The sequence below is a fragment of the Haemaphysalis longicornis genome, unplaced genomic scaffold (assembly GCF_048455015.1).
Source record: "Haemaphysalis longicornis isolate Haplotype H1 unplaced genomic scaffold, Haemaphysalis longicornis Haplotype H1 scaffold_6, whole genome shotgun sequence".
Lineage (NCBI taxonomy): Eukaryota > Metazoa > Arthropoda > Arachnida > Ixodida > Ixodidae > Haemaphysalis > Haemaphysalis longicornis.
In genome coordinates this window covers 22275903-22288233 of record NW_027526407.1, presented here as the reverse complement: position 1 = coordinate 22288233, position 12331 = coordinate 22275903, and the positions used below count along the sequence as shown (strand labels likewise).

General features: G+C 46.8%; 1 protein-coding gene across 1 annotated transcript in view; it reads left to right on the top strand.

The window, feature by feature from the left end:
- The window catches only part of LOC144142936 (uncharacterized), a 52492-nt gene extending 47466 nt beyond the window's left edge, over positions 1-5026 (top strand). The window contains exon 2 of the mRNA XM_077674767.1: positions 4795-5026. Coding sequence (XP_077530893.1) covers positions 4795-5026 — 232 coding nt within the window. The remainder of the gene's footprint in view (positions 1-4794) is intronic.
- The last annotated feature ends 7305 nt before the right edge of the window (positions 5027-12331 follow it).

Here is a 12331-nt window from a genome sequence, read left to right as displayed (position 1 = left end):
AGGCAGTACGCGGGCTGGTTGACAAAGGACTGCTCAATCCGTGCGATAGGTATATGGGTAACGAATGCTAAATTACGTCTGTGCGGTGAAAGGTTAAAATGACCAGAGCCAAGAAAGTGCTGTGTGTTTTGTGGAATAAAATATAAGGCACGGGTGTCGTACTCTGTCATTTCCACTGCTGCACAGCGGCGGCACACAACACTCGACTGCGGAGTGAACTTCGACGGATCCCGAAGCTCAATAAATATAGACGTTTTCTGTCTCTCCCGTCCGACCGCTTTGCCTGCACGATGAGCCAACGGCGCGATCAGCCTGCGTGCGTGGCGGCCAGCCCACGCATGCAGCGTGGGCGGACGGGCGGCCGCATGAGGCGCCAAGAACTTCAGCTTGCCTGTCATGTAAGGGGTGCATCTCCCAACAGTTTTTCCTTTTTCTTTTTTATGACTAGGCTTCACGATTGTCACGTGATGCTCCCTCCTACACTTTTTTTCCCTCCATCGCCACAATACATGGCGCCATAAGCGTCCTCCCACGATACCCTACTTCTTTATATTCCCCTCTTTCTTACTCTTCGCACGCAGATGTCGCTCCTCAGCGTAGCTGGCGCGGCGCATCACGCCACATCATAGGTACACTTTGGAGAAACCGCTGACCCGTCTTCTGACGAGTGCTCTTACCTACGCATGCCGTCGGCTGCGGCATGGGTAGGCTGCGCTTTGTTCGCTCCGCCGTGCATTCGGGTAAAGCGCGGCAAAAGAAAAGGGTTTAGTTGTGATCAGTCAATGGTTATTCGTTTTCATTTCCATGGTTCTGTGTTTTGATTTGCTTAGATGGGATTCGTTTTCGTTTTCACTGAGCTAAATAAAGCTTTGCGTGCCTTTTCGAGTGGCTAAAAAAGCGGAGGGAAGGAAATATTAGAGGGGAGTTAAGGGGAAGTCATTTGGTTTGTCGGGTAGCGCGGGCGCTATCTTCTTTCAACCTAATTAGCTTCTATGCCATCAGATACGCGACCATTTTTTTTTTCTTTTCTGACGTCATCTGGGGTGTGTACACGGGCAAGATATTACAAATCAGATGGAGTGCAAGTACGCAAGCACAGACGACGCCGCCTGTATAACGTTGACTGTCTGGTTAGCCGAAAACAACCCACCAGCCACTTTAATGTTGCTCTCTCCCGCGTTCACACGTTATTGCCTTCGAGTGTGCTCCCTTCTTGGGCGGTAATAGTAATAACAAGACTTTATTTTAGGAAATGTGGAGGGCAGGGAGGGTTTGAAACAATTAGAGGGGGACTTGTTGGTGGGCCCCATGTCGAGGAGCGCCGCTTTGCATATGTTGCACAAAACCCTGTAAATTGTAAATTATTATTATAGTGTCTGCAAAACAGCGCTGCCAAACCCATGACTGCCCGAGGTCTTGTGTTGCGAGATTATCTGCAAAGCAGCTATAATGCTACCTGCTATATTTTTTCACATAGCAGGATAGGTTTCAGAGGGTTGTAGCACGCGCCCCGCGCGGGCCATCCTCCCGTTCCGAAATCACTGTGCCGATTCCCCCGCGTGGCAAGTGACACGCGGGGAACTTCCCTCTTTCCTTTCCCCTGCGTGCGACTTTACCCGTGCCAGAACCACCCTTGAAACTGTTGGCCCCTCTCCCCGCGGGGGCCTCTCGGGTGGGCGCGGCCTTTGTGAACTTGTTTGGAAGCGGAAGGCTTCTGGTCAAGGGGAAGGAGGGCTACGGCGACGTTCTTTTTTTTTTGTGAGTTTTAGTTTGTGAGTCTAGTTTTAGTGAGCGGAGCAGCCCCTCTGTTTTGCCGAGCAAAACCGAAAACAGAGGAAGGGGAGAGGTAAAAGAAAGCGCAGTCAGGGTGCGTAAAACTGCATTCTGTTCCTGTGTGCGGATTGTTTATTATTTACTGCTTTTTCGCCTTGAATTTGTTCTTTCTTCTCTCTATCTTTCTTCTTTAAAAATAACTCTGAAAACCCCGCCAGGGCAGAACTTTTAGTGACAGGATATTGTAGCAGATAACGTTGTAACACACACAACGCAGCAATACTTCAATTGCCGTGAATTTGTTCCTGTTTTTATTTGTTTTTTTTTGTATATTTTATTACTACTGCGTAGTGCTGCTTATTACAATATTTTTATTACCCGTTTGATTGGTTTCATACGATGCCCGTTTTTTTCTCTTCCTTCGCCTTTTCCAAACTTCTTTCCTTTTTTAATTTTTTTCCTTTGTCTTCGACGTTCCTTTGCTGTAGAGCAACACTCTTGGCTGTGATCTTTTAATTAATGTCTATATTTTATGCTTGTATATTTGTTGCATTAGCGTGAGATTGATGAGTCCATTTTCGGACTGTACACATTCTTCTATGTATCTCCTACAATAATGCCCTTTGGGCGATTGTAGTGATATAAATAAATAAATAAATAAATAAATAAATAAATAAATAAATAAATAAATAAATAAATAAATAAATCCTTACTGCAGAATGACTACGTGTGCACTCGGAATCGTCTCCCGTGGAGCGCTGAAGGAGATAAAGTGTGAAAGTCAGGACAACTAAGTATAATATGCATCCCAAGAACGACGGCAGAAGGACGGTGTATTCGACCGATGACAGCTCACGGTGCTCACCACAATTTTGACACCGTTGGCACAGTTCATGTGCAGCGCCATAATTAAAGCGCAGCCTGTTCATGTTTCACTCAGCATAGATTATTATTGAAATGTTGACAGATATGCAAACATTCAGAGAATTGTATAGAAATGCACACGATTCTTACGCCACTTGTATTCATGATGAATTTTTTTGTAGCAAATTAAGTTGAGCTATCTTATTGTTTTGAAGTTTTCATTTGTTTCTTTCCGCCAATAATGTATACTTTTTTGCAGAAGTTTGCTAATAAGCATAACAAAACTAAAAATACATACAAAGCATAAAACAGTGAAACAGCGCTTAAATGAAAACAGTAAGAGAAGCCCAAACCCAAACGTTAGTTATATATACATACAAATTCCGGATTCCTGAAGAAACCGGAGAAATGTACGCTTGCACTAAAATTGCGATCAAGGGCCTCAACTTCGCCAATTATGCATCATGATTTTCGCCGACGCAAGGCGCAGTGCGGGGATGGTGCTTTTCATAATTTTTTATCCGTGTTTCCATCATCTTGTAAAGAATTGTTTTATTCTTGTCGTCGGTTCGTGAGGGCGGCTTATAAGCCAAAAAAGACTTGTTTTAATTGTGTCGTCGCTTCGTGATGGTGGCATACTAGGTAAAAAAAATTGATTTCATTAGTTCTGTTCGTGTATATTTTGGTTTTTAAGGTTTTTGCATGCATGTTTTTTTTACTTTCCCTGCGAATAATTATCGCTATCTACGCTGTTATAACAATTACATGTGTTACGTCCACCGATTCTGCACTTTTGTGCAAATACACGGCACTCTACGGTAAGTTTTCACAATTTTTATTCGTGTTTCCGTCGTTGTTTTGATGAGTTTTTTATTGTTCTCTTTGTTTCGGGGGTAAACATATGGTAGATTTTCCAAGTGTACTTGTATATATATTTTTATTCTTCCGTCTTATTTCGTTCGACCCATTCCAATTGCGTTAAATATAACGATTGAGTGTGTTAACTGAGCCAATAACACATTTCGCAAAACGCTGGGTGTTAAGTGCTTGGTCCGTTTTTGTGATTTTTCTTTTCGTGTACCGGTAGTTCTTTTTTGGGCGTTTTTTTTATTTGCATCTTCACTTTGGGGGGAGATACATAAGGTGCCTATTTTTGATCTCGTATGTTCACTTTTATATATTTTGTTTCGTTTTATTTTTTTGTAATCTCGTTCGACCAATTATCTCTATTTGCGCTAATATAACAAGTCAATGCGTTGCTTCTGCTAATTGCTTTTGCTAAAACTGACATTTCTGCTCTTCTGTAAAGTTATACAGCCAACCAGGAACTATTAAGTATGCTGATGCGACCATTTACCTAAAACTTAATCGTTTTATTTAAGTTCCTGATTTGAAACTGTGGAAACTTTTTTTGTTCAGTCGGCCCTTTTTTTCTTATCTTTTGGTGTATGGGCGCAAGAAAGGCGTCTTTGTATGTGGAATATGAGCGTTTTCAGACAGTGATGCCACGCATTTTTTTTTGTCCACCAGTAATAATGCAACCCAAAACCTTTTCCGATTTCCGTAACCCAAATTAGTGGGCTCAACCGGTCAAATCACCGTGGCCTGATTGGAGTAGCAAATTGGAGTAGCACTAAGATTACTCGTTTTACAGGCATCGCAACAATAAAACTGTGATTGGATGTCATTTCAGACAGAAAACATATTATGTAAATTTCCGCTATTGTTCTATGTTAAGGGAATGGCAGAAATATCACCTTTTAAAACTGTTTCCCAAGTAGTTAGACGGACCAGGTTCTATTACCTATCGGCCGTTCAGATCAAGTTTCCCGACACTTTATTGAACGCCTCTTTTAGGAACGTCCGTTTATAGAATATTCTTTGCTTGTTTTATCCAGTCTGAGCATCTGTTGCTTTAATAGCCATTTTCAGTAAATTGTTTTGGTTCATTTGCCATTTCAATTTGTTTCCATTTGATCATGTGCCTACCGTGCACTACATAGCATCAGTCGTATCACGTATGATAATGTTCCGTTGGGTAGTGCATATGGCTGCCATTTATCGCCCTTACAACGTATTCCAGGCAATTCTTTCTACTACATTCAGCTGGTTCCGTCTTAACAGCACCATTTCACTTCAACCCTCTACCGTTCCAAGCTCGTGCACTAGCTTGCCAGAAAGCTACGCGACATCAAAGGAGGCCGTGCCCACGAAGGCCGTGCCTTCGCACGTCGGCCTGAACGGCAACGAAGAGGCCGAGAGCCAGTCAAAGCAGCCACCTCTTAGGCAGAAAAGCGTCGCCACTATGCCTCCACTGCGGCCAATTGGGAACCATGGAACAGTCCTGCCGCTCTGCTGTCAGGGCCGCGCTGCTGCTACGTGGCCCTGAAAATTCCTCGCAGCACCAAAAACAAGCGGCCAGCCCAACAACCACTTTCTTCTACTTCTTTTTTACAGCGCAGTGCCATAAGTCACGGCGAGGCGGCGCCCCCCTGCCCCTCCTTTTAAAGCCCTCCTTTGCGGGAGAAGAGGAAAGGGAGCAGCGTGCAGTGTCGCTTAGAACGCGGGGTGTTTAAAAAGGGGGGCAAGCCCGCGAGTGAAAGGGCACAGTTGGACTGGAACGGCGGAGTTGGGATTAGGTGGAATCGTGCACAACCCGTTTCAGAGCTTGTCTCGCAACACAGCATCTCGGGCAGTCACCCTCTTGTAGGGGCCGCTTTACGAATACTATCAGAAACAATTTACAGTGTTTTGTCCAGCTATTCGATGTGGCGCGCTTGCGCGTTCGTGTTTTTTTGTCTATCTCCCATGCTGCGTGTCAAGCTGGAGCCGTGAGTTAACGCGGAATGTCCGCTCTCGCGCCCCTCACCATGGCGTCCTCACTGTTCCCATGGGCCAGCGGGTGACGTGATAGGCAATATAAAGGCCACGTCAGCACAGCCTAAAGCTGTCACAGGCTTAAGACAATTGAAATATGTTCACGGGATTTGTGAAAGTGCCCCTGTAAAATTTTTTGCTAGTGCTTCGCTAGCATAGGCCGTTGCTGAGCGGGTCGGTGTCTGATGAGGATGTGATGTGGCTGCAACCGTAATCGCGAGCGCAGAACGACCGAATCAATTCAAGCGTCCAATGCTGGGCTGTCTTCTTCGTCGTTCCCAGATATCAGGCGAGAGCGTCTAAACTTGGGTAAGAGACCTTTGTCTCTGCCCAGCATGATATCCGCTGGTGGTAAAATGTTGGGCAGTATAACGGCGACACGTAGTTGCAAAAACCGAGAAGGTGATGCTTGCTCCAAGTTCCACTTCTTGTAGACGCGAATACTCTAGATTTTTTGTTTTATCATCTAATAACGCAATCACAATCCCGTCGGTCAACGACTCAGTGATTGCAAGGAAACATTTCAGGCGCTATACTGGTAATGGGAGGAAATTGCAGCTTTTCTAACTGTACTTTCTAACTAAGCTTTCTAACAGCACTGTGTCACACTTCAATGTAAAAGGATGTCAAATGAAAGGAGAGAAAAAAAATCAACGCTTACCGACAAAATAGAAGTGATTGCAAGAAAGATCGGCTTATTAGCTCAGAAACCGGCGGAGAACGGTTCTTATGTGCACATATTTAACCTAAGCATCGAAAGCCGCCTAATAATTGTTTGCTGAGAAAGATGCTCTAAAACTGCAGGTATGCCACCACTGAAGAAAATTCAGTGAATTAGAAGAGTCGTCGAGACAGTGACGACCTGTTGAAAGGGTACTCGACTAACGAAACAAAAAAACCCTTTGCGAGCTACAGCCGCCTAACGTTCACTTTTGGCTTATTAAACTTCACTGCAAAGACGAAATATAATGTAGACAACGGCTGTTGTCAGATTAGCGATTAAACGGCAGAAGATCATTCCAGATATTTTTACACATAGAAGAGGAACTGGCCCTGCATTGTTTCCGCCTTGCTATTGCCATTTAGTTGTGACATATCATGCCCTCTCATTTTCATTGAAAGTAGTTTTCCACTAAATTAGCCTAAATTGTGTGCAAAGTACTGCCCTTGAAATTTAGGCCCTTTGTGCAGTGCATGGTATAAAATGAGGTATTACATCGATTCTGAGGCATGCACACGTGTTCGCTTAGCATAGCAGCCGCGCACATTTTTTCCTGATGGACATCAACACGTTTTGTTTTAAAGATGATATTGCCTTGCTCACCCACCGCGGTGGCTCAGTGGCTGAGGCGCTGTGCTGCTGAGCCCGAGGACGAGGGTTCGATTGCGGGCCGCAGCGGCTGCTTTTCTGGTGAGGCGAAAAGCAAAAACACCAGTGTGTACGAGATTTCAGCACACGTTGAAGATCCCCAGGTAGACATAATTTATCCTTAGCCCTCCACTACGGCGCGCCTCATCGCCTGCGTACCGTCGGCTTGTAAAAAACCCTACGATCAATCAATTTTGCCTTGCGGTACAAAGCCATCTGATTTCCCCGAAAGGTAAACATGGGTGTGATATTTCTTCGGCATACCTTTGTATATTGCAAACCGTCGTAGCCATAAAGGCGTTCAATATTACTTATGGATGGTCCAACTTTTATACCGGCCATCGTAGGCGGAATTCCTTTGTAGGGATGTACAATTTTGACCGTACTACGGCTTCACCCAACGTGTGGTTGGCGTCCAGTTCTGAGCCCTATCTTAGAATGTGGTCGTCAAAGATATCAAGGTCTCCAACGTGCTCGGAAACCAAGGCACGGCATCTGCGAGCACAACCAATCAAAAGGCAATCAGTTACACTTGTATTGCTACTGATGCGACGTTTGTGAGGATGGGCATCTAGAACAAATAGAAGCATCAAAACGGCCATACGTCGACTGGGCGTGAAGTGCATGCATACGGTCTTCGGCTTTCACCCAGTTCCGTTGAAGATAAATGATTCCGACGCCCATCTTCTGTCCTCCTACTCTTTCCTCGTTTTTCTTTTCAACGGCCTAATGTACATCACTTGCGAAGAATCCGGGAATATGTTTTTTTTTCTGTCAGTGCATTTCTTTGGAATGCGTTTTCGTAGTGCCTGATCACCTGTGCTCTTCGTCATTTTTATCATTACCCAACCAGCCAACAGTCTCGCTCCACACGTTCGAAGCATTTGCTACAGCCCGCATTAGCGCCCTCACCCGAAGGAATGGGGGGAATGAACTTGCCGCAAAAAAGGACTTGTATAAGGACTGTCGCGACCAATAAAAACTCAGCCCTGAAGGAGTTTACAACTCCAAAAGTGGTTGCGCCAAACTAGAATCGTGCCATTGGATATTTTACCATATACATAATTGTATTATATATATGGCGTATTATATATATGGCGGCAGCGATGGCGTAGAGGTAGAACACCCGCCTCGCGTGCAAAAGGACCGTGGTTCGAATCCCGGTGCCGGACAATTCCCACCGGATTAAAAAAAAATCCGCGTATTGATGGAATTGCACAAAGGGGCCTGGGGTGCAGCCTGACATCGGTGACCATTGCCGGTAATGCACTCCCTCACCAGAGCAGGACTGGCCACCCTGGTGTAGTAACGGCCACAACCTCCCATGAATACGCCAATTAACCCTCGGCCCTCAGTCCCCAGCGGCTGCGAAGCAACGAACCACGGCGGCGGTCAGACCTGTGACGCAGCAGAGGGTGCTAAGAATCCCTGGATCCGGACAGGCCGCCAATGGAATCTGAACCTGGCAACGTTTAACGCACGAATCTTATCTAGCGAAGGGAGTCTAGAGGTGTTGTTCGAGGAATTAGAGGGCATTAAATGGGATGTAGTAAGGCTTAGCGAGGCTAGGAGGGCAGGCGAGGCATTTACATGTTACTATGTTACCGGGGTCTAGAGGACAGAAGAGAACTGGGAGCGGGATTTCTAGTCAATAACAGCATAGCTGGCAACATAGAAGAATACTATAGCATTAACGAAAGGGCAGCAGGTCTTGTAATTAGGCTAAATAAGAGGTATAAGCTCAAGGTGGTGTAGGGCTACGCGCCCACATCCAGCCACGACGACCAAGTAGTGGAACGCCTCTATGAAGATGTGGAATCGGCAATGGCTAAAGTAAAACACAGTATATCGTAGTTATGGGGGACCTCAATGCTAAAGTAGGCAAGAATCAGGCTGGAGACAAGGCAGTTGGGAACTATGGTCTGGGCTGTAGAAATAGCAGGGGGGACTTATTAGTTGAGTTTGCAGAACGGAATAACCTACGCATAATGAATACCTTCTTCTGTTAACGGGAGAGTCGGAAGTGGACCTGGAGGAGCCCGAATGGGGAGCACAAAAATGAAATAGACTTCATTTTATGCGATAACCCTGGCGTCGTGCAGGATCTGGAAGTGCTCGGAAGGGTAAGGTGTAGTGACCACCGTATGGTAAGATCTCGAATTAGGCTAGATTTGAGGAGGGACCGCAACAAGCTAGTACGAAAGAAGCCGATAAATGAGCTAACAGTAAGACTTAAAGTAGAAGAATTCAGGATCGCGCTGCAGAACCGATATTCCGCTCTTAACGAGGAAGCCGAGCTTACGACACAGGAAGCCAGCGACAACCTTACACGCATTATCACGGAGTGTGCAGTGTACATATATATATATATATATATATATATATATATATATATATATTTATATATATATATATATATATATATATATATATATATATATATATATATATATATATATATATATATATATATATATATATATATATATATATATATATATATATATATATATATATATATATATGTACATGTTGTAAGCTATGACTAAGGCAGACATTAGCAGCCGTATGTGGACATTCTCCGCAGTGGCTATGTGCGAGATGCTATGTGCCACCAGCCTCGCTCGCCGCGTATATCGTCGTCCACGCTATCATCATCGGGATGTTCTGGAATCTCTGCGCTCGACCTGAGCTCGCTAGCCTGTCGCTCTCTGCGGGATTAGTTTAATAAACCGGTGCCCGACGACTCCTGGCCTGTGCCTCACAATATATATATATATATATATATATATATATATATATATATATATATATATATATTGTCACGAAGACAAGGACGATGCAGTGGTGTTGAATGAGAAACACGTTTATTGGAGCGAACTTGTGCTCCCCTAACAACTCAAAAGAATACAGAGGCGGCGAAGCAGCGGTCAACAAAGTGACTTGCACAGGCGAGTGTCGTCGAATCGAATGCCCCGGCGTCCGCACTGCAGGCTTTTTATCTTTTGGCGCGCGTGGTTCTCGAAACGTCGATTCGCATCGAGAACATAGTAGATCCAAGAAGATTATTCTGGGCTGTTCACGTTAGATCGGAATGCTCTCCCTATCACAACAGATAACACATGCGGCACAGAAAGAAAGAATGGAACACGCGCTTCCCTTGGCGCAGAGATAACACAGACCGGCGCAGCCGGGCGGTAAAAGCAAAACACAAATAAACAAACCCAATGTATGGTTCGCGGCATTACCCCCCCCTCTAAGAGTGCATCGACCCGATGCTAACATAAGCGAAAGTCCGAACAAATGAAAATAAAAGTTCGTCATCGTCCCTAGAAAGGTTTTAAGCGAACCACGTGGACGACTTCAGGCCGCGTGCGTCGTCGTGATGTGCCGGAGTCACCATCGGGGATCACTTCGTAGGTAAGTTGGCCAACACGTCGTAGAATCTGGTAGGGTCCGAAATACCTTCGCAGGAGCTTCTCACTGAGTCCGCGTCGTCGGATGGGAGTCCAAACCCACACACGATCCCCTGGTTGATACTCGGCGTCTCGGCGTCGGAGGTTGTAGCGGCCCGCATCCACCAGCTGCTGGTCCGTTATACGAACTCGAGCGAGCTGGCGGGCCTCCTCCGCACGTTGAAGATATCCGTGGACGTCGGCGTTGAGGTCGTCGTCTTCTACGTGCGGAAGCATGGCGTCGAGCATCGTAGTCGGCCTTCTACCGTAGACAAGCTCGAACGGCGTCAGCTGTGTCGTCTCCTGGATAGCCGTGTTGTACGCAAACGTGACATACGGGAGCACTTCGTCCCAAGTCTTATGTTCAACGTCAACGTACATTGACAGCATATCTGCGATTGTCTTGTTCAGACGTTCTGTTAGTCCGTTCGTTTGGGGGTGGTACGCCGTCGTTCTTCGGTGATCCGTGTTGCTGTAGCGTAATACTCCTTGCATCAGCTCCGCAGTAAATGCCGTTCCGCGGTCTGTGATTAGGACTTCCGGGGCTCCATGTCGCAGCACAACCTGGCTTATAAAGAACTTCGCCACTTCTTGTGCAGTCCCCTTCGGAAGAGCGGCGGTCTCTGCGTAGCGCGTCATGTAGTCTGTCGCTACGACAATCCACTTGTTCTGTGATCGTGACGTAGGGAACGGGCCTAAAAGGTCCATTCCAATCTGTTGAAATGGTCTCGATGGGACGGCGATCGGTTGCAGAAGTCCGGCGGGTCTTGTCGGCGGCGTTTTTCGTCGCTGGCAGTCACGGCAGCTCCGGACGTAGTGGGTGACGTCAGAGGTAAGGCCGGGCCAGTAGTACCTCGCCTTGATTTTTCCGATAGTGCGGGCTGTGCCCAGATGTCCGGAAGACGGGTCGTCGTGGCACGCTTCCAAAATTTCGTCACGAAGGTCCGCGGGGATGACGAGAAGGTAATTCGCTCTTGTTCCGGGGCTGAAATTCTTCTTCACAAGGACGGAGTTTCTCAGGCTGAATGCTGGTAAACTGCGCTTGAAGGTCCTAGGAACGGCGACGTTGCATCCCTCGAGGTACTCGATTATGACGCGTAAGTCGGGGTCGGCACGCTGCTGGGCGGCTAGGTCGCTCTCCGTCACGATCCCGAAGAACGGGCTGTCTTCATCAGAGTCTTGTGGTGGTGGGTCGACGGGGGCGCGGGACAGGCAGTCGGCGTCGGAGTGTTTCCTGCCGGATTTATAAACGACTGTAACGTCGAACTCCTGCAGGCGCAAGCTCCACCGCCCAAGACGGCCAGAGGGGTCCTTCAAATTGGCGAGCCAACACAGCGCATGGTGGTCTGTTACAACCTTGAATGGCCTTCCATACACGTATGGGCGAAATTTTGAAATCGCCCATATAATAGCCAGGCACTCTTTCTCAGAGGCAGAATAGTTTTTCTCCTCCTTCGACAGACCACGGCTAGCATAGGCGATTACCCTTTCGCAGCCGCTTTGCTTTTGGACAAGGACGGCACCCAAGCCTATATCACTGGCGTCCGTATGCATTTCCGTTTCGGCATTTCCGTCGAAATGAGCGAGCACGGGCGGGCTTTGCAGGCGTTTTTGCAGCTCGCCGAATGCTTTTTCTTGGTCGTTTTCCCAGCTGAAAGGGGTGCTATCTTTCGTCAAGCGCGTGAGTGGCTCTGCAATGCGTGCGAAGTTTGCGACGAAGCGCCGGTAGTATGCGCACAGCCCGAGAAATCTCCGCACGCCCTTCTTGTCTTTTGGCCTTGGGAAGTTCGCAATGGCTGAAGTTTTTGCCGGGTCAGGTAGGACTCCCGCGGCGTTGACGACGTGGCCCAAGAACTTGAGTTCCCCGTATGCGAAACGGCACTTTTCAGGCTTCAGCGTCAACCCCGAAGTACGAATGGCCTCGAGTACAGACTCCAACCTTGCAAGGTGTTCGTCGAAAGTCCGGGCGAATACCACTACGTCGTCGAGGTAT